Below are 23,275 nucleotides of genomic sequence, written 5' to 3'. Positions count from 1 at the left end.
AAAACACTTTTATTTTGATGGGCTTTTAATCTGTAACTAATTGTTTTGTTGCTGTCAGTTTTAACGTGTAAAAGTGTTTATTCTTGCTGCTGTTGGACTTTGTGTGTGTGTTGTCTTGAAATGAAAGTGTGTGTGCGTGCGAGTGCATGCATGCTTATGTGTGTATATTCATTTATTAATTTTAGAGATTGGCTATTGGTTGTACTTGTAGAATTAGCATGACTATATTCTATTGTTTACAATGGGTGTATTTGAAGTATGAGTAAGTCTGGTTCCAACTCTATACTGTTTTGTTATCTGAAAAAGATGTGTGCCAATCTTCAGTAGTAGAAAGGTAGGATAAAAATTGCTAGTTGGGGACAATAATTTCAAAAATAAAACGTGCATTTTTAAGCTTCGCCAATTAAAATGCTAAATTGCTATTTATCCTGTTCCAGCTCAATTGCTGCCTTCTCTGCTTAAATTTAAATGGCTCTTTTCAGGTTTGAGAATAGGGAAAAGTATCTGATTGTTAAATGTGTACTGTGAGGGACAAGGAATGTTTTGTGAACCGGAACATATGGCCATGAAAGGATGATCAGAGACTGGCTCTGAGACTCCTAGCTGTGCCCCATGCTCTTGACTGACCTTCCTGCTTATCTAAGGTACTAAGGTATAAATTTGTGGTGAGACAAAGGCTAAATTGCACAAAAAATAATATTTGCATAATTTATTGTTTTGTTCCGCCTAAAGAAATCATTGTTTCTTTTTTTTTTTAAATCTGTGTGAGAGAGAATTGTAGGTGTTATAAACAGCAATTCTGTAATAACATGGTGCAATGTTTTTCCTAGGTTAAGAATCCAGTACATATGTAGTTGCCAAATCCTCCATCCCCTTGGTAGAAAATCTCTTTGTGACACTCATGAAAATTTATAAACTACATTTTTTCAGGTAGATATGCTAATCTCCATGTTGAAAAATATAGTATGTGAAGGCAACCTAATTTTTTATTTCCCCCCCAATTCAGTGCTTGCTAAACTTCCCTATACTGTGGCATACACTGAATTTATAGGCTTAATCTTCAGAAAGGTTATAAATAACAACCTAGTAAATTTATTCTTTTCAGTTTGATGAAAGTGTGATAGCTTTCACTTTCTAATGGATATCTCCTGTGAGACCGACACTGTTTGGCAAAGAACAACAGTCCCAATACTGACTATTCCTTTCATGTAAGGCAAGGGTAGGCAACCAGCAGCTGCACACAATGCTTGATTGAATTCTGAAAGCAGTCCAAGTGCAATAAATTAAGATTTCAGGCAAGGGAGATCCCAGTGCTCTGAGACTGGGTGGTAGGGTGGCAGGTGGAGAAGGATGTGCCATAAAAGACAGAGGGGGGGGGGTCCCTTCTCTCTTCGGGCTCAGGTCATTGCAGACTTTGGCTCCACCCCCTGAGACGTGGCCCCAAGAGATGAGTCCCGAGAGAAAGCTCGTCTTGACAGAGATATGTTGCCCCTCCCATCCCATGATGTAAGCAATACCAAATCTCAATATATAACCTCCCCTTCGTTTTATCACATGTCCTATCACACATCTGGATCTGACATCTGGTAAGTGCTTCTTGGTCTGATATAGAGAAGCTACATTCAGTTAAGAATTTACTGAAAGAGGCAGCTTGGTTTTCCTTGTGGGCGTCACATTCCAGAAATTCAGTAGCAATTCATAATATCAATAAATGAATTATCTGTTAGCAAGCACCATAACTGCCTATTTAAACAGGTATTGCTAAATTTATTTTTTAATCTAAATAAAACCCCTGTTTAGGTTGCTAAGAATGTATTTAGGTTTTTAGCTGACTGCAAACCTAAGCTCACTTACCTGGCAGTTGGGCTTAATTCTGAGCACAGGTACATAACATTGCACTGAAAGGTTGTAATCCTGTGCCTAGTTATCTGTGGCTAAGCGCTTCTGAACTTGCCTGGACTTGGTTCTGGATGCAACAGAGTAAAACAGATCTAGAGTTGGAAGGGGCCTATAAGGCCATCAAGTCCAAGCATTGCTCGATTTCCACATCTGGTCACCCAACCTGCTGCAGGGCCATGCCCTTCCATCATAGCATAGGTGATTCAACAAACTAGCTCGATGTATAGCTATCCAGGAAGGCTATTGCTATGAACATGTGTAGGCTTGATTTAAGCATAGCTGATTGCAAATGAGTCCAATGTATTGCTCTGGAAAGACTAAATGACTGTCCTTAACCATTCAATCCTAAATGTTACTGGGAGTCACTTTCCTCTTGTTTTGGGTAATTAGGTATTTTTTTTTCCTTTCCCCTGTTCAGCCCGCCTACAGAGCTTCACCATGGTTTTCACTCTGTAATGAGAAGCTCAGTTCAGAGATCAATGCATCTGATTATTTAGTGCTTGATCCCTTTGCCCAGAGCATGTCTGCCACCCACAGTGCTAATTAACAGGTGACACGGATAGGTTGAAAGGCAAAGATGACAGCTGCATCAATGCCCTCCCTTGTTTCAGCAGCTGTCATAAAGGACATGTGAGATTCCTCAAGGCTGCATGGCAGATTGAAAATATGGAGGACAGTGAATATGAGTGGTGCCAATATGAATGGTGGGTTAATGTTTCTAATTGCTCCAAATACTATATGGCATATGGGCTATTCGGATATTTTAACAGCTATGTTTACATAGTATTATCATTGGTAAATTATATTATTGTGTGCTGTGCTTTCTTGGCATAAGATGAGACCAGGGAGGCCGGAGTTTGGTTTGACATAGAATAATGCTGAGAACTTAATACTAAGAATAAAAAGATAATTAAGAGCTTACTTGTTACTCAACATTTGTTTTATCTTTCATTTACAGCTGCTTTGTATTTCCTTATTTTGAGGAAGACATAATGCTTTAATTCTTAACTTGCTCCATTAACAAATGCATTGAAGTCTAATATGAACCTGACAGGAATTTAGGAAAAGAAATCTCATTATTGTGGACATTCCCTGGAGAAGGGAGAAGTTAGTCACATTTGTACAGCATCTTAAGTCACTCATTGAATCCTGGAATCATAGAATAGTGGAATTGGAAGAGCTAGAGGGTCATCAGGTCCAACTCCCTGTTCAGTGGAGGACTTGCATGTTAAACCATCCCTCCCAGAAGGCTGTCCTGTTGCATTTTGAATGCCTCTAACATAGGAGATCCCACATCTGACATGCAGAATGGGCTCTTTGTAAAACCCGCAGTGCATCTGTGGTTGGGCTTATCATGTTCCTTTTGTCTTTTGCCGTTGTTCCTCCATTTGCTATCCTGGTGTCCTTTGTGGTAGAACTTCTCTTGCTTTGCTTTCCCTGGTCTAGTCATTGCATATTTAAAGAAATAAGTCACAGCCTAAAAATACACAAACGTGGGTGGGTTAATTTTTATTTCTTTTGCAGTGCAAATCCACTCTTAGACCTATCAAGATAGTCTTGTCTGGTCGGTCCCTGGCAGTTCTAGATGCTGAAATAGATGCAGACTTAATAGCTGGGAGGTAAATAATGGTATTTTTAGTAACTGTAGTTGTAATTGCTCTGAAAAGTAGTCCCTACTGCCCATACACTTTACAAGTTTTGTTTAATTGATAATTCAGTAATTGGTCCCTGGCAAGTGTGCTGAATGTATATCTTTATGTCGTTTTTTTCTTGTCAGTTTCCATCTATGCAACCTCCTCAGTTTTGCTGCTTGCTTTGACAGCTGAAACATACAAGAAAATTGACCAGAAAATACTATAATTCTATAGTTGTGAAAGGCAGATTTTTAAAAAATATGAACATATTTACATGATTTTATGGGGCTGAAAAGAATAGTTCAGTGAACAGAAACACTTTTTGACAATAATTCAAAAAGTAGCACCAAACAAGTGGCAGTTGTCCACAAAGTGCTGCTTGGGCAGTGGCAAAAGTGACATTGCAAAAAGTAGTTTTTTTTATTATTATCATTGCTCTTGCTGAGTGGTATGCTAGCCAGTCCCCACAGCTCACAAGCAAATTGCATCCCCATAATGGATTGAGCAAGCCTTGAAACAATAAGTTGTCAGGGTTGCTGGTTGCTGAAGAATCAGCCACCCTGCGCAAAGCAACCAGTGTATAGCTGACACCACAACTCAGTGTGGCTAGTACCCATGATGAGTTGCCATGCTGACCCCAGTTGTTATGTTTCATCAAAGTTGTGTTAACAGTTTTACTTCCTATCATATATTGTTTCAGCTGTTATTTATTTATTTATTTATTTATTTATTACATTTTATTAAAACGCAGTGCTGCTTTATTTGATTTTCTTGTTTTAGGAATTATTGCAAACCACCCAGAGAGCTTCAGCTATTGGACAGTACAGAAATTCAGTAATAGTAAAAGTAATATTAAATGCCCCTTATTAGTTCCTATGTTTTCTTGCAGACTTGCTAGGAGTGACCTGTGGCCTAATGATTTCTGGGTTTTCTTTACTAGCTCCACCACAATATTTTTATAACTAGAGATAAACTGTCCTGAAGTGTAACTTTACTTAAGGACTTATCAAATAGTAATATGTGTGTGATTTTGCATATCTGAGGAAACGTATATAATTAATTTCACTAAAGGAAGCATTTGTGTCAATGTTCCTACAATGTTCACTAGTTCTTCACATATATTTTCTCAGCATAGCCCTGAGGTTGAAATCATTTGATTAAAGAAATGAAGTGTGCGCGCGCATCTATGTGTGTGCGCACATGCTTTCCGATTCTGTGTTTCCTACATTGCACAAATGTAATGGTTAAATCTACCCTTGCGTCAATTTATTTCTGCAACTGTTTTCTTTGGATATTTTTAATTGAAATTTCTCTCCCTCATCCCAGCTCGGTTTGAAAGTCAAAGTAAGCTCAGAAAAGGTGGGAATGGCCTGGGGAAATTGAAAACAAACAAACAACAGGATAGAATTAACACCCCTTTTCTGACCTCTGACACTTCCTTATAAGATCATACCCTGCACCCAGAGTTAACCCAACAATAACCTATGTTTATTTTGGATTAACTCTTGGTTGTTTGACTCATAATCAGCACAGAGTTTCACATCTGGATGTTATAAAAAAACCGGAGAAATGTTCCTGTGTTATTGAGATCAGAAATGGCACAGAAACAATTTACATGCTTCTCTCTACTTGCAATTCTTAGGTTGCTTAGCTCTCTACTTGCAATTCCTGAGCTAAGCAACCTAGGATTTGCCCTGAGTGACAGGCAAACTGGATCACTGTCTCAGCAAATGAAGTTTTCTGAACACGTTTACCAAGAGAGCATCAAGGTATGTTGCTGAGAATTCATCCTTCCTTCTTTATTAATCTTCCCATGTTTTGAATTCAGTGATTAAACTCATGTTCCATTAAATGTTTCCATATGATTGTCTGCTTTTTAAAAAGAATAAGATTATATGAAATGTGCAAACCTTTCTGTATCAATATCACATTAAGATTTCAGTGGTGATATCAGACTCTTCTTGCTCTCTCCTTGACCTGCCAGAGATCATCACATGCCTTCTCAAAAAGCCTATATTAAAAAGGGAACTGTTGATGCTATATAAACCAGATAAATTATGCAGACTTAGTTCATAAGACTATTTCAGGTTATGAACAACCCCTACTTAAAAATGTGCAGACTTCCATAAATCCTATATGAATATTTCTAGGGAAAGCTGTGAATATCCCTAGGGAACTATGTGACACATTTGAAAACACATCATCAGTGATTGTGTAGTTCCCTAGCAATTTCTAGGGAACTACCCTGTTTCCCCGAAAATAAGGCCTAACTGGAAAATAAGCCCTAGCATGATTTTTCAGAATGTTCATAATATAAGCCCTACCCCACAAATAAGCCCCAGTTAAGATCATCAGCCAGACCAATGCATTTAGTACGTCCGTTGCAACATAATTCGGGGTTTGGAGAGTTATGACAATGTTCCAGAAGAAGATGGCATGACTGTATTTGAATAAATGTAGATTTTAGTACATGAATAATTGTAGGTTGTTGTATATGAAAAAATAAGACATCATCTGAAAATAAGCCCTAGTACGTCTTTTGCAGCAAAAACTAATATAAGACCCTGTGGCAGCCTAGTTCCTTAGAGATATAGTAGTCATAGCTTTTTCTTCTGCAGTGTCAGCTTGAGCATACCCGAACCGATGTGTTACGGGGCACATGTAGGGCGTGTAGTTCCCCTTCGGATGTTTTGTTTTGTTTTTTGAGGAGTAGCATTTGCCCTTGTAAGCAGACCCTCAGCTGCTACAAGGCCATTTATGATGAGAAAAAGAATATGGCTGTACAAACAGCCTTTTCAAGAAAGCAACTGCAGGTAATCTCCCTGCTCTTCAGCAGTACAATCAAACCCTGAATCTCCAGCACCAGGCCCATCTCCACCATCATTAGTTAAAGTTAGGCTTAATGTTACTTCAAGACTGTTCTAGGGAGGTGCGCCTGGTGCCAATACTGTATTCTTTTTGGCACCAGGCCAAATCCTTTTTCCCACTATTTTAATTTTTCTTTAGTGGGAAGTTTATTATAGATATGATGCTGTGCCTTTGTTGTTGGACCATCTTGAGACTTTTATGTATAGGACAGGATACAAAAGTTTTAAATAAATACATTCTAAACTGTTTTAAGATCTGTTTCTTTTATTTGTTTCTTACAGTACAGTATACATAAACACATTCATACATACAGATTATCTTTCTCTCTCATCAGTACCTGTAGTTACTTTTTTTTACTCTTTTATTTATTTATTGATTGATTGATTTAAAACATTTCTATGCTGCCCCCATCGCAACAAAGCCTTGGGGCGGCTCACAACCAAAACAGAAACAAAATCATATAAAAACTTATACACTAAAAATATTAAAACCCAATGCATCTCAGCTTAATTTTTTTTAAAAAATCCTCCATAATAAATTAACACTTAAAATAAGTTTTAAATAAAAAGGTCTTAGCCTGGCGCCGAAAAACAAATAACGACGGCACCAGGCGGACCTCTCTGGGGAGCACATTCCATAGGTGGGGCCCCACCGCAGAGAAAGCCCTCCTCCGGGTACTCACCCTCCTAATATCCTTCACGGAGGGTTCCCAGAGAAGGGCCTCTGCCGCTGATCTCAGGGAGCGGGAGGGCATATATGGATGCAAGTGTTCCTTTAGATTATCATTATTACAATGCAGTATTGTGTTTAAGAAGATAAATGGAAGTATTTCTTAAGTGCTTTATATGTATAGAAAGGTAAATATGTGGGGTGGGACCCAAAAAAATCCAAGAATTATCTTCTGGAGGGCAGACCCTTTGTAGCGCCAGCTTCTCCTGCTCAGTGATTGTTCTGGGAAACTATCTGCATCAATGTACCCAGCTGGGTTCTTGTGAGAGGCTGCATGCAGCTTCAGTTGGGGTTTTTTGGAGACTATTTCATGATGGCTGATTTATACGAACAACATGCAGTGGTAAGATATTGTTCAGCTGAGTTTTGACCAAAAACGGCATGGCCCTTGGTGCCCCACCCTCCCTATTCACCCCATTTTGCCCTGTGTGACTTTTTGTTTATTTGTTTGATTGTTCCCCTGGATGATAAAAGTCCTCAAATTGGAAACATTTTGCCGATGTGGAAGAGGTGAAACAAGAAATGGCAGAAGCACTAAAAGGCATCAAAATTGATGAGTTCAAAACCTGTTTTGAGCAGTGGAAAAAACATATTGATAGGTTTATTGCATCAAATGGAGAGTACTTTGAAGGTGACTGAAGCTTGAACATTTAAAAATAAATGCACAATTTTTAAATGAATATATTTCTGGTTTTTTTGTGCCCCCCCCCCCCATATATCCATATACTCAGACAAACATTTGGCTTAATCCTGCAAATTCAGCATAAGGATGTTCTCAGGAATGGAACTTGTTCTTAACCCAGGAACTACCTGTGTGAATTAAACACACAGGCACATTTCCTAAGTAGATGTAAATTGGTTATTCTGTGTATTTACTGTAACAGTAAGTCCATATGTTTGTCCACTGTAGTAACACTGTCTAAAACCAGCTACACAAACCATTGTTTTCCAATTACTATTACTCATTTTTGTTTCTCTTAGCTTTAGTTGTTGTGTCCTAAATCTAGTTTCTTATTTCCATTCTTCCTTCCCTTTAGTGGCTTAGGATAATGTGTCAGTTTTTAAAGTTCAGGTTTTTAAAATTACGTATACAAAAAGGAATAACTAAAGTTCTTGTGACTCAGAAGTAGGTCAGGAAATAGAATACAACACGATCCTTCTAATTAAGAGGGCTGGATTCCCCATCCTTCCCCAGCAAACTGCCAAGAAAAAAAAGATCAATATAGCAAAAAACCTTTTCACTGTGGAGCAAAGGGAATTGGAAAAGATCCACTACTGCTTTCAGACCTTAAATGCTGGAGGCTGATGTTGTTAAGAAAGCCAGCTGAGAACTGAAAAATAAACCAAGCAAACTAATAACTTTTAAGTGTAGGGCAAAAGGGAAGAAGATTCTATGCAAGTATTATTTGAAACAGTTGCCTATGTTCTGGCTTCTCCACTTGTGTTTGCAAATGTTAATTTTATGTGCAATATTTACCTATGCATGTATCACATTATGAACCTACCCAGTTATTAAGAACTGCAGGAGAGGCTCCCTCAAGGATGCCAAAATGCCTGCAGAGGCCCATTTGTCGTGCATGTATAAAAGGTTGACTCTTGTGTCATTTCCGAACAAGGGGCTCTTGCCCTCTCAAGTACCCTTGTGGCTCTTAGAATGGGTGTGAAGATGCATCTTTGTTATTTAGCATTTTAAGTAATGCAGGGTTTTTTCTAAGCTTTATAGTTTTTAATAATTGAGCTATTGTGTTATGGTTTTAATGCTTTCAGTTCTTGTTCACCACCTTGATGGAGTTTTGTTTTGTTTTTTTAGCAAATGAGATAGTAAATAAATGTTAATTAAAAATACTTGAAAGTAAGTCCCATTGAACATGTATTTGAATAAACATGGATAGGATATGCATGCATAGGATGATATGTGGACATGCATAGACACACTATTTAATTTCTATATTGTGCAACAGTATTTCATAAAACACAATTCACAAATGCAATAAATATGATAAAGAACAATATATATTTTTCAAAATACAAATTTTAAAAAACAATTACCACCTAGAACAATTTTAATAAAACTACGCCTGTTAGAAGCATATGAAACAAATGGGCAATCATTCCATTAAGTGTCCTTAAATGACATTAAATGCTAGGGAGAAGAGATGGCAGAGCTGGTGCCAGATGGGCTTCCATGGAAATGTCATTACATAAACAGAGAGCCAACAGTGAGAAGGTCCTCTCTATTGTTGTAGGTCTCCAGGCCTCCCTTGTAGATGGCACCCAGATGATCGGCTCAGATGTTGGCTGTAGTAACCAAGCAAACTCAGAAGAGCCATTCTATCATGCACTTCATTCCCAGGCTGTATATGCTAAACCAACCGTCTGAATTAGGCTTGGAAATGTACTAGCAATCAGTACAAGTTGCCCAGAATGGACCTTCTAGTCTCAGTTATTAGTCTAGCTGCTACATTTCCACAAACAGCAACTTCTGAACAGACTTCAAGGGCAGCCCCACATCAATCTTCTATCCAAAAATTGTTTTCGGAGTATGTAAGAGGATGCATTATGTAACTCATTGTGTTTCTGCATGAATCACTATGAGTGCTTTTTCTTGATGTCCGTCCTTCCGTCCGTCCTTCCTTCCATATGTATATACATAGTTCATATTTATGGTCACCTATTGACTTGCATAAAAGGAGCATGAGGTACAGACTTTCAAAAAGATCCCTGGTGGAGGCATATTGCAAAGGAAGGTTTAGTTGACTTTCAGCAAAGCTGGCCAGCTATTGCTGAGTTTTGGTCTGTGAAACTCAAAACTCAAACTGATAAATTTCTGAAGAATTAGTTTAAAAAATAGTTTGACATAATCTGGCTTCCATCCAGAAGAACACTGGGATTTGGGAGATTTTGGTTCTAGAGTGCAGTCAGCCATTAAGTTCACCAGGTTAGATTCTCAGCCTAACCTACTTTACAGGTTATCTTAAGGATAAAATGGGAAGGAGAAGGTTTATGTAAGCTACGTGGGGTTTCTTGCAGAAAAACAGTGGGATACACACGCATGCATGCATGCACGCACACACGCAGAGCATACATAAATAAAACCAAGCGTGAAATACTGAGCCAAATGCTGCCTTCTATGTTAAAGTAGTAGTTTTAAGGGTGAGATAATTCATTGGTAAACCTTTTTTGTAGAGCATTGAAGGATTATATCCCTGGTTGATCAGTTCTTGGATGTTGATTCAAAGGCATTTAGCAACCAGTTGGTCTAAGGTGCTAGACATTTAATTGTGTTGGTTTTCAGTATGCACCAGGAGTTTGGTGAATTGTCTGTAGAGTAAAGGAAACTATTGGAGGTTCATTGTGATTTATAAAGTAGCAGGAGATTCAAGACACTGATATTCCATTTGAAGTTGTTAGATTGATTGGATAGCTGACTCAAAATTAGTACAGTGTGCTTCCTCTGAGGTCACTGATTTGAAAACTAAAGAATAAATGATAGTATTAACATTCTAGTAATAGACTATGTTAATAGTTTATATAACACCCACTTCCATTTTGCTAAATGTGATGCAATAATTACATTTTATCCAAACAACCATATATGGGTAAGCCATTATCACATTTTCAGATATGGAACTGAATGGACACCCAGTAAAATTATTTAAGTATTTCTAAATATTAGAAGGGATGCAGGTGGCGCAGTGGTTTAAACCACTGTGCCACTGGGCTGGTTGATTGAAAGGTCGCCGGTTTGAAACTGCACAATGGGGTGAGTTCCCGTTGCTCCATCCCAGCTCCTGCCAACTTTGCAGTTCGAAAGCATGCAAATGCAAGTAGATAAAAAGGTACCACTTCAGTGGGAAGGCAACAGCATTCCGGGTGCTTTGGTGTTTAGTCATGCTGGCCACATGACCACGGAGACTGTCTGCGGACAAACACTGGTTCCCTCGGCTAGGAAACGGAGATGAGCACCGCCCCCTAGAGTCAGGCATGACTGGACTTAATGTCAAGGGGAAACCTTTGCCTTTACCTTTAAATATTATAAATATGTTGTTCTGCAAATGTTGGGGCTCCCACAAACCTGCTAATACTGCCTTCTTGTGTCTGGATGTTGCCATTTTGGCTACATAAGAAAATGAATTCACCACTGAAATATAGGATATGCAGGGTTCAGTATTGAGGAACCTTTTTGAAGGCTTCTTTGGTGAATGAAACATTAGATATGTTCTAGTAGAGATGGCAAAATTAAAGTGGGGCATGTGTGAGTGAGCATAAAGAAGACAATTTCTTTGCTTCTTTTCTTTATAAATAGACTTCTGTTTCTAGTCGTATCAGACATCAATGTGATTCTTTGTCCTGTAATGCTTCATCATGGAATAGCAGAGAAAGCAATCCATAGCAGTGCTGCAGCTGTGAATTCACCTCAGAAGAGAGACTTTGGGTTTTCTTTTTTTCCGCCTTAAAAGCTTTTGACAGGTAGTTTGAAAACACAGATCCTCCTTTTGTGCTTATTGTCCTCAATGTTTGAAATCTAAGTAACAGAAACAGTTTAAAACAACAACTCATGGCTATATTTCTGCATTATGCTTGCCTTTGCACACAATATTTGTTCCCCTGTGAAGTACCAGCTTGGAGAGCCAGTGATTGTATATTCAGGGAACAACATAACAGTTCCTTGTCCCAAAATTGTAGGGTAAAGTTATTCTTTGCTCTTTCTATCTCATAGCCTTAAGATAGCTATGGATATTTAAAAATGAAACCACTGGTAAATAATCCAGTGTGAAAAACAACCTGCCATTAAACATCTGGCCTGTATAAAAATAAAGATGTCCTACATCACCGGAAAGTAAGTAACATCTGGCTATCCTATAAATAAGGCAAGGCTGGGAAATTAAAGCATTAAAAGTTCTTATGAAAAGGACAAAATAATTTAAGGTGGTTGTTGTTCTGGAATATTTTCATTTTCTAAAACTTGCTTTTTACAAATATATCATATGGCTGACTGTGTGGGTATATTTGAGAAAGGGTAGGGAGAATATTTTATGGACTTTCTTAGCACTACTCATGTGCTTATGAAGCTAAGCCCTGCTGTACGGATGCTTCCCATCTTCAGTAATCAAAGTGTTTGAAACTATACTTTAAAGTAATTAAATTGTCTTCTTCCCTCAGAAAAATTTGAATGCATTTTAATTCCTTGATTTTTGTACTTTTCATTTTTGCCCTAATGTTGATGTTGGATCATTATGAATTGGTTGTTGGATTGGTTGGTTCATTTTGAATTTTCTACAGCATAGTACTACTGCGGGCAAGAATCCCTCAGAAGAAATGGAGTAGCCTTCTTAGTCAATAAAAGAGTAGGAAAAGCAGTACTGGGATACAATCTCCAAAATGACAGAATGATCTCAGTTCGAATCCAAGGCAAACCATTCAACATCATAGTAGTCCAAGTCTATGCCCCAACCGCTGGTGCTGAAGAGGCTGAAGTTGACTGGTTCTATGAAGACCTACAACACCTTCTAGAATTAACACCCAAAAATGATGTCCTTATCATCATGGGGGATTGGAATGCTAAAAGTAAGAAGCCAAAAGATAACTGGAATAACAGGCAAGTTTGGCCTTGGAGTACAAAATGAAGCAGGGCACAGGCTGGTAGAATTTTGTCAAGAAAATACGATGGTCATAGCAAGCACTCTTTTCCAACAACCCAAGAGACGACTCTACACATGGACATCACCAGACGGTCAACACAGAAATCCGATTGACTATGTGCTCTTCAGCCAAAGATGGAGAAGCTCTATACAGTCAGTAAAAACTAGACCAGGAACCGACTGTGGCTCAGATCATGAGCTTCTTGTTGCAAAATTTAGGCTTAAATTGAAGGAAGTAGGGAAAAGCACTAGGCCACTCAGGTATGACCTAAATCATATCCCTGATGAATATACAGTAGAGGTGACAAATAGATTACAGGAATTAGATCTGATAGACAGAGTGCCTGAAGAACTATGGATGGAGGTTCGCAACATTGTACAAGAGGTAGCAACTAAAACCATCCCAAAGAAAAGGAAATGCAAGAAAGCAAAATGGCTGTCCGAGGAAGTTTTACAAGTAGCTGAGGAAAGAAAGGAAGTGAAAGGCAAGGGAGAAAAGGAAAGATGCACCCAATTGAATGCAGAATTCCAGAGAATAGCTAGAAGAGATAAGAATGCCTTCTGAAATGAACAGTGCAAAGGAATAGAAGAAAACAATAGAATAGGGAGGACCAGAGATCTCTTCAAGAAAATTGGAGATATGAAGGAAATGTTTCATGCAAAGATGGGCATGATAAAGGACCAAAATGGCAGGGACCTAACAGAGGCAGAAGAGATTAAGAAGAGTTGGCAAGATTTCACAGAAGAACTATACAAGAAAGAGCTTAACGTTCCTGATAACCACAATGGGGTGGTCACTGACCTTGAGTCAGACATCCTGAATTGTGAAGTCAAATGGGCCTTAGGAAGTCTGAGCAACAACAAAGCTAGTGGAGGTCACAGTATTCCAGCTGAGCTATTTAAAATCCTAAAAGACAATGCAGTTAAAGTGCAACACTCAATATGCCAGCACATTTGGAAAAATGAGCAGTGGCCACAGGATTGGAAAAGGTCAGTTTACATTCTGGTCCCAAAGAAGGGCAGTGCCAAAGAATATTCAAACTACCGCACCACTGCACTCATTTCATATGCTAGCAAAGTTATGCTCAAAATCCTACAAGCTAGGCTCCAGCAGTATGTGGACCAAGAACTACCAGAAATACAGGCAGGATTTCAAAGAGGGAGAGGAACTAGAGATCAAATTCCCACATACTGTGGATCATGGAGAAAGCTAGGGAGTTCCAGAAAAACATCTACTTCTGCTTCATCGATTATGCTAAAGCCTTTGATTGTGTGGATCACAGCAAATTGTGGCAAGTTCTTAAAGAGATGGGAGTACCAGACCATCTTATTTGTCTCTTGAGAAACCTATATGTGGGTCAAGAAGCAACAGTGAGAACTAGACACGGAACCACTGATTGGTTCAAACTTGAGAAAGGAGTTCGGCAAGGCTGTATACTGTCGCCCCACCTATTTAACTTATATGCAGAGCACATCAAGAGAAAGGTGGGGCTAGATGAATCACCAGTTGGAATTAAGATTGCTGGGAGAAATATCAACAACCTCAGATATGCAGATGATACCACTCTAATGGAAGAAAGTGAAGAGGAACTAAAGAGCCTCTAGGTGTGGGTGAAGGAAGAGTACAAAAGTTAGCTTGAAACTCAACATTAAGAAAACTAATATCATGGCATCCAGTTCTCTCACTTCCTGACAAATAGATGGGGAAAAAATGGAGGTAGTGACAGATTTTATTTTCCTGGGCTCCAAGATCACCACAGAAGGGGACTGCAGCCAAGAAATTAAAAGACACTTGCTCCTGGGGAGGAAAGCTATGGCAAATCTAGACCGCATACTAAGAAGCAGAGACATTACCCTGAGTATAGTCAAGGCTATGGTTTTCCCAGTTGCAATGTATGGCTGTGAAAGTTGGATCATAAGGAGGGCTGAGTGCCGAAGAATTGAGGCCTTTGAATTGTGGTGCTGCAGGAGACTCCTGCTAGTCCCTTGGACCACAAGGTGATCAAACCGGTCAGTCCTAGAGGAGATCAACCCTGACTGTTCTTTAGAAGGCGAGATACTGAAGATGAAACTCAAATACTTTGGCTACCTAATGAGAAGGAAGGACTCCCTGGAGAAGAGCCTAATGATGGGATAGCAAAAGAAGGGGACGGCAAAGGATGAGGTGGCTAGATGGAGTCACTTAAGCAGTTGGTGTGAGCTTATGTAGGTGGACTCCGGGGGATGGTGGAGGACAGGAAGGCCTGGAGGAATGTCATCCATGGGGTCAAGATAGGTCGGACACAACTTTGTTACCAGCAACAGCAGCAGCAGCAACAGCAGCAGCAGCAGCATAGTAAAACTAGAATCCAGCAGAAATGATACCCTAAGCCAGTGTTCTTCAAACTCAAGAAACCTGAGGAATGCTTCTCAATATGAAAAACCAGTGCAGAATCCACAAGTGCATTTCATGCAATACATTCTATTTTAACAAAATGTTACAATTGATGTTTCAATAATACATTTAACACAATGTAAACAGAAGACATTTATAAGTACCTTAGTGAACCTATTTATTGCTTAGTAACTAAATAATACTAAATTTTCTAAATGCATGCTAAATATTAGTATAATAGTATAATATTAAAGAATCTTTGTTGTATGATCAGACACTTCAGGATATTTACTGTAAAGTTGCAACCAAAAAAGTTCTTTGTGCTGGTACTTAATTTTTAACATCAAATCTGTAGATATAAACTAATTAATCAATTCCTTCTCTTTCATTGATACATTTTCCCTTGTCAATAATTAAATTGGTTTTTAATTCAGTCATTTGATTATGTTTGCAACAGAAAATATTGTCTTAATAGTTTTTTGTGATTCAACAAATGCTCTATTATGTATTCTTGAACAATTTTATGAAGATTCAGATCGTTTTGTACCAAGAAGTCCCTTAATTTTTTGGAAAAGTTTACTTCATTTTCTTCATATGTATGAAATGCATGAATTAAAATTTAAAATAAGACATTGATTTTATCATTAAATTTAAATACAGGAATTTTTAGTTTCTTGGAGGGATATATGTACCTTTATCTGCAAGGTACACCATAATATGAATTCCTATGTTATCATGTAATTTTGAGTGATAATCATGCTTCAGTTGATTTTTTTATTACTTCACCTCTGCTTTTCGCCAATACAACCTGCTCAAAAATTTTCCTCAGGATAGCCAGTGTACCTCTACATGTATAATCAATGTTTTTTGAGAACTAGATAACAGAGCAATGAAAACAATCTTGCATTTATCTCTATGGATTTGATAAAATTAATTATTTCATGCCATCTAAAATGTCTTTTTTTCCTGGAATTCATTTCATAATAAAAGCATGATGGTGAAGACAGTAATGATAATGTTGAATATTTGGGGCCATTGTTTTTATTCTTACTATGTTTACTTTAAGGCCATCTTAACTTGGTGTTGAAAAGGTGACAGATTCAGTGCCAGCCAGGCTGCAGTGGGGAGGTTATTCTATAGATTGGGGGGGGGGGGCACCACCAAGAAAGCTAGTGGTGCCCCCCCCGCCAATCTATAGAATAACCCCTAGTTAACCCCTAGTCCTCTAGTGACTAGTGTCTCCTCTTTGCTTGGAGTTGGTATAGAATACAAGTGGATCGCAGTTGGAATGGGCAAGCCAACAGGTATTGTGGCCCTAAGCCTTGTAGGGTTCTAAGTACCATATTTTTCGCTCTATAAGACGCACCTGACCATAAGATGCACCTAGTTTTTAGAGGAGGGATCCATGGAAAGCTTCCTGATAATCACAGGCACATTCCCCATCACTTCTCCATGGGCTTCATTAAAAGACGGGTTGCCATTTGAAAACACACACCAACCTGTGATTAACAGCTCGCACCTGCTCCGGAGGAGGGGGGCAGAGCAGGGCACGCTGAGCGCGTGCCGGCCAGGTGTGGTGCAGCCGGGCCAGCAGCGTGCCGGTGGTGGTCTTCCGGGTGGCGTGGCGGTGGCGACAGGTCTTCCCGGGCGGTGGGGGTGAGCAGTCCGTCTCTCCGTGCTCTCCGTGCGGCCGGCGGGTTAAAGCCCGCGGCTTCTCTTCCTCTGCATCGCTACCCCTGAGCGGCACAGCTCTCACCTGTGCCAGGGGTGGTGTGGAGCAGCACGCTCCGAGCGCGTGCCGGCCAGGTGGTGCCACGTGGTGCAGGCGGGCCGGCAGCATCCCGGGCGTCGGGCACACACACATTCACTCTATAAGACGCACAGACATTTCCCCTTACTTTTGAGGGGGAAAAAAGTGCATCTTATAGAGCGAAAAATATGGTATTAAAACCAGCACCTTAAACTGGGACTGGAAGCATACAAGCAGTCAATGCAAGTGGATTAGAACACTTATTACATGTTCAGACCTCCAGGTCGCAGTTATTAATCTGGCTGCCTGATTCTGCACTAGCTGAACAGTCTTCAAGGGCAGCCGGTAATCCAATTTGAAGATTACCAGAGCGTAGATTACTAAGGCCAGGTTATCCTTGTTCAGCGATGGGTGCAGCTGAAGTTGGTATAAGCCACCAATGCCACCTGAGCCTCAAGAGACAAAGATAATACAAGGAACACCCCCAAGCTACAAACCTGCTGCTTCAGGGTAGTGCAACATCATCTAGAACTGGTTGAACACCCCATCCAGTCAAAGGAACTACCCACCAACAGCATCTCAGTCTTATCTGGATTGAGTTTCAGTTTGTTAGCCTTCCTCCAGACTCGTGGCAGAGTTATAGGTGGCGAACCTTTTCTGACAAGAAAGGCACTTGTTCTGGGTGCTTAGGCGTAATTATCTGATTATCCAAACCATGATTTGGAGACCTGGGAACAAGCTCTGTGTTCGTTTTGTCACAGCCTTCATCTCACATTGTGGAATGACTTTAGTGCCCAGGCAGACTTTATGTACTGTACTTTACACATGAATAGTCTTTTGCTTCTTTTTTAAATGACATTGTCACAAAGTGTACAGTCTGAAACATCCCAAATGTCAGCTTCCTGTGTTTTTATTATTATTATAAAAGAAATCCCTGTGCTGACAAAGCTATTCCAGAAGTAAAACTGAACACAGAAATCCCTGTGCTATCCTGTGCATGATCACACAACAGAAGAGAAAACAGGGGGTTCTACATGCACAATGTACAGACATCATCACTGGACAGGGAAAATCAAATTGCCCACAATGGAAAAGGGAAATAAGCTCATTCCCCTGTTTATGAATATACAATAAGTTGCCTGAGCAAAACTGGAAATATCCTGTATAGACTACCTGCCTTGATCATAGCATTGTGTGTATATTAACTTTCTTGTTGAAGATATGAAAGGCTGTTTATTTCCAAACACTGGTCCAGATAACCATCTATCTCTTATCTATGTGCCTGCCTCACTCTCTTCATCTTCAGTGAACACTTTTCTGCATATGAACACCTCTGGACTGAGCTATTGCTCAGTCTAGTGCGTAATGGACTTTGTTGTCTTCATCTGTATTGCTAGTACTGTGGCACCTGTGACCATGTAGGTAGAGGGAACACGGCATCTTATTATTTCTGTCATGGCAACAATATGTATGAAGATAAATCTGATTTATTTATGCCAAACAAAATTCCACTTACTGTCCCCAAAAGCAAAAATCATTGGACTGCTACTATCTGAAATCTAATGCAAAAAGTGACAGTCTAGCATACATGAGTTTAAGCAGTTTTATAAATACAAGGATTTTCCATTGGTTTATAATCCAGTTAGTAAAGGTATTCTAGAACTTATAAGGTACTAATAAAAAGCACACTTATACATAAATATTGTTACCAAGAGCTGTATTTTATTAGTATCCGAATCCCTTAGAACAGTTCTGTGCTGTCCTTGCACCCTTAAGAATAGCTCTTGAATGGGGGGAATGTGTGTATATGTAGTTAATTGGAATACAACATTAATCAAATCCTATAACCCTACTGAAACAACTGCCACTGTTAGAGGAAGGTGGACAGATCAGCTGTTATGATGTACTGTAAATTATTTTATTTTCACTAGAAGTCTATAAAATACAGTTTTAAATTTTAAAAAATGTTGCTGTCAAAATTAAATGGTTCTTCTGTAAATTGTACCAGATGCAATTTCAAACATGCCAGAAATTATTAATTCATGAACCCTGAGTGTTGTTCTCTAAGGATGTATACATGAGAACATCCAATACAAGTGGTTTACCAGCATAAGTTTCCAGGTTCTATAATGTGGAAGCTTATGAATAATCAATTTCAATGTAATTCAGCTGCATGTGGTGTGTTCATTGGACAAATCTTATTTGAACATGGAATGCAGCATTGGAATTCTATTTCATAGGCATTGTAACTTATTAATATTTTTGACAGTCTCGTTGCTTTAAACTGCAATTTTGCTGCAAACAAGTGCATTACAAATGTTGGGTTATAAGAAGATTGGATTCAATTAATTCTTCTTGCCTTTGGAACAGCTTCTGTCAGCAGAACAGTCGGGGGTGATTCAGGGCCGTCTTAACGCATGGTCCTGATGGGCACTTGCCCGTGGGCCCCATACTAATCTGTGTATGTTAACCCTTGGAAAATTGGAAAACTTCCAAAATTAACTAGTTGTAGTTGTCATAGGGGCCCCAGTACACTGCTTTGCCCGGGGCCCATAATGCTGTTAAGAGGGTCCTGGGGTGATTTCTCCTGCAGTCCCCTTACGTACTATGTTTGGCAGAATTCTCCAGTGCAAATTTTGTGTGGCTGTGGCAGGCGGCAGGGTCAGGTGCAGAAGTGAGAAAGGGAGAAGAAAGTGTTGCTGCATGATTGCACATCAGTCCTCATAACATTGAATCATAACTTGAATATTTTGAGAGGTTTTTAAATAGAAATTGTTTGGCTGTGTTGGGAGAGTGGAACACCAAGAAAAATGACTCTCTCCCTAATTCTAAAGATGTATGTAGCTGCAACATTATGTATCATTGCAGAACTATTACTTTATGCTTCATATTGGGTTAAATAACTTGTGTATTATGAAGTATATGATTCCAGTACTCATATCTAGAAAAAATGTCTGGCCATAGAGAAGGACTTTTAAGGTAAGCTAAGATAACAGTGCCTTTGTGAACCATTCCGCAAATTTGAATACAAGCCATTGGTATCTTTCTGTCCTCCTGAATATATCTCATGGCCTCTACATTTTGAAGACTTTGGGGGATGGAGAGTTATGCATGAACTTTTAATTCAGACTTTTAATAGGAAAGGTATCTGATTTTTTTCATTTCATGAAAGAATAATCATTTCTTTCCAAAGAAACAAAATGTTTAAACTAAGGATAAGGTAACAGGCTTCTCCTCAATGAAAATGTAATAAAAGCGGGTTATTTACTATGTGTATTGTATGAAGTACAAATTACTGCAATAAATAAAATTAATACTTAGGAAGAATTGTCCTAATTTACCATGATTGTAAAACAAGGGGGGGTGGAGGATCAATCTAACGGGTTGATGAATTCTGTTAGAGCACTGAAATAAAAGCACCACACAGCTCCAAAGAACTGCTCACATAAATAATGCAGAGACATCTGCTAGATTCATGCATGACCTTCAGCTTTGGGGAAACCTGTGGATGAGTATAACTGACTTAAAGCAGCAGATGCTACTCTAAGCAGCAGGCACTGCTGAATGGAGTTTCAATGAGCAAAAGGTCTCTGTGTTGCCAGAAAAGAGGTGCATGACAGACACAAAGCAGGGAATCTTTTGATTCCAGCCTTTATTCCATCATTGATGCAGTTTTATACTTTGTGGCTTTGCAAGGACAAAATGTAAATAGTGGAGCGATTGGGATAAATCTTGAAAAACAGATTTTGTGAAAAGTGTTCATTTTGGAAGGAAAATACACTTGACCTCCTACTACATTGTTTATGCAGTCTTATGGAATGAATATATAATTATATATAATTTCAAGGCTGATATGATTGCAAATTACCAAGTACCTAATCATGTTCTTTCTATATGTATTGTTACATTAGTGAATTATACTCCTATGACTTATTAACTACAGAATAATTACCATTGTTTTATGTTTTAAGGATGTCTATGATAATTCTTTATCCAGTGGTGCTAGACGACATGGGTCTCCTAATCTGGCTTCTTTGTGTGCATTGTTGATGTGACCATGTAGTTTGCATGGTGTAAGGATGGTGTAATAGCTCTCTCGATGCTTTAATGATGGGTTGGAATGAAATGGGCCTACATGCTCCAGATGGCTGCACCACATTGCTGTATCTCAATAATTCCTTCTATATATATCCCTGCTGGTTCTTCAGTGTCTAACTGTGGTTGTTTCCCACAGGATAGGCACCTATTGCTCTCTGCTTTGGACTACAACTACCATCAGTCCAGGCATGGCCAATGCTCAGAGATTATGAGGATTATAGTACAAAACAACAGAATGACCCAGTTTGCCTAGCCCTAACCTAACAAGTCACATGAGTGGGCTAGTGGAAGGTGACGTCCTCCGTCGCATGTTAGAACAGGCGGTGGCTAACCTGGACTTGTAGGTTTTACAACTGAAGGAGCGGGGAGTAGCCATAGTGCTCAAGTTGCAAAATGTATGTGCTACCGCAACTTTGCCTCTGTGGTGGTACCGGTGTCCCAGAGTCTGCCTCTGATGGCTTAGTTCTTATAGACTGGTTGAGCAGCACTGTGGTGAAGCTGTATAAGAAATTATAGGGAAGCTCTTTCAGAATTTGAGTATCCTAATTTGGAAAAGCTTAGAAATGCTTCAGGTTCTTATGGTTGCTTCATGTTGTTAACTTCAGCTGTAAGTCAGAAATAAATGAAAGCGTGTCTAGAGTGTTCCCGTGTGAATTAATTGTTACATTAAAATGTGATTGTGCATCAAAAGACATGCTTATCATTCTTCCTCTTTGAACAGAGTGTGGATTCTTCTTGCAAACCTCATCATATTGAGGTGGGGCTAAGATGAGCATAACCAGTGACGAAGTGAATTTCTTGGTGTATCGCTATCTCCAAGAGTCAGGTAATTTGTTTTCCATAACTATACACTAGCACTGTATGTCTTTGAGAGTGTTTTTACAAAGTAATTTTGCCAGTAATTTTGAATTTGCATTGCAAGTTTTATTCAATATAGACATAATATAATTTTTATGTTTCCCTTTATGTTTGTAACAGGCTGTTTTTGTTTACTAAGATTCTTTCATTCTTTAACATTTTCATTCTGTTAAAGAAGTGTTTGAGAGTAATAACATTTCAATCAAACCAACTAGAATGCAGTAAAAACAATACTGAAATGTAACTAGAAGGATAGCATCAGTAACATGGGGACAGAAAAGCAAATCAAGACTGTTGATTGATAGCTTCAGTTTGTATAAATTCCTGTTCCCCTATGTATTTCCATATCTTCCAATTATTTTATAAATAACATGAGGTGAATCAGAGAAACTACAATTTTCATGGGCAAAGAAAGCAGAAAGTCACAGTGCAGAAATTAAGAACAAGGTTCATATGTGTACAGCTGGTTCAGGTCTCTCACTCACTAAAGCTATTTTCCATCTTGCCTGAATTTAATTTTAGCTTGTTCTCCCACATCCAGGCCTTCATGGCTCTCAAACACTAGTTAAGAACTTCCACTCCCCTTTGGGATTGAATGAGAAGAAGATAGAAAACAGGATGTCATGAGCATTTTGATGGCAACCAGACACCTTCCTCTTTTGTTTTCTTATCTCCCAACCTCCAGCTCCTTTCTCCTATCAGCAGTCCTGGATTTCATTTTTATTTAATTGGCCATGATAGCTCTATAAGAGCTCATTCATAAGTGTAAAACTGAAGATATCTCAAAATGGTAGTAAAACTAAGAATATTCCTCTAAATTCCAAGAGATTGGAGATCTTACCCTTTAGAAAATTGTTTTAAATTTTTTGAAATGTGGTGGACATACTATACTACGATATAATGCAGAAATGCAAAGCAGCCTTTCACAGCATTTGTAACTATAAAAGAATAGCTTGTAAGAAGAATAAATATATTAATGGACACTTTTATTGCATTTTGTGAAAAGTGTATGTTTGGTTTTCAAACAACTTGAGAGATCAATTCCTGTTGGTTATCAGGCTTCATGAAATACCTTATGGTACAGTTCTATGACTAGGTACTCAGAATAAAACTACTGACTTTAACTGGATGTATACTCAGATAAGTTGGCTTTCACAGATGTGCCAGGTCTGTGGCTCACAGGTATTGGGAGTGTAGAAGTGAAATTTGTCTCTTAAATAATTTGCTTTGGATTAAACAAACTTGATGTGGCACTTTTGGGCAGTTGAAAGATTCAGGTGAAGAGAGGCGCCAATATCTGAGGATGTTCACTGTACTAAAGGCCTTCCCAACCCTGTGTTGGCCTTAACAAAACATGACCAGTTCTGGAACTAAATGACATTTTGATTTTACATTCTTGTTACCTTAAAACTGTTAACTTGGG

The 23,275-nt window shown here is 38.9% G+C and overlaps 1 protein-coding gene across 9 annotated transcripts in view; it reads left to right on the top strand.

Annotated features, from left to right (window-relative positions):
• Window positions 1-23,275, top strand: part of TBL1X (transducin beta like 1 X-linked) — a 184,909-nt gene that overhangs the window by 121,488 nt on the left and 40,146 nt on the right. For all 9 annotated transcript variants that reach the window (XM_044432497.1, XM_044432469.1, XM_044432459.1 and 6 more), the window contains one exon: window positions 21,716-21,820. In XM_044432497.1, the coding sequence (XP_044288432.1) occupies window positions 21,763-21,820 (58 nt within the window). In that variant the 5' untranslated portion in view covers window positions 21,716-21,762. The remainder of the gene's footprint in view (window positions 1-21,715; window positions 21,821-23,275) is intronic.

Source organism: Varanus komodoensis, unplaced genomic scaffold (genome assembly GCF_004798865.1).
Source record: "Varanus komodoensis strain SLA01 unplaced genomic scaffold, ASM479886v1 scaffold1, whole genome shotgun sequence".
NCBI classification, from domain to species: Eukaryota; Metazoa; Chordata; class Lepidosauria; order Squamata; family Varanidae; genus Varanus; species Varanus komodoensis.
Note: the sequence above shows the minus strand (reverse complement) of the source record. Positions and strands in the feature narration are given on the sequence as shown.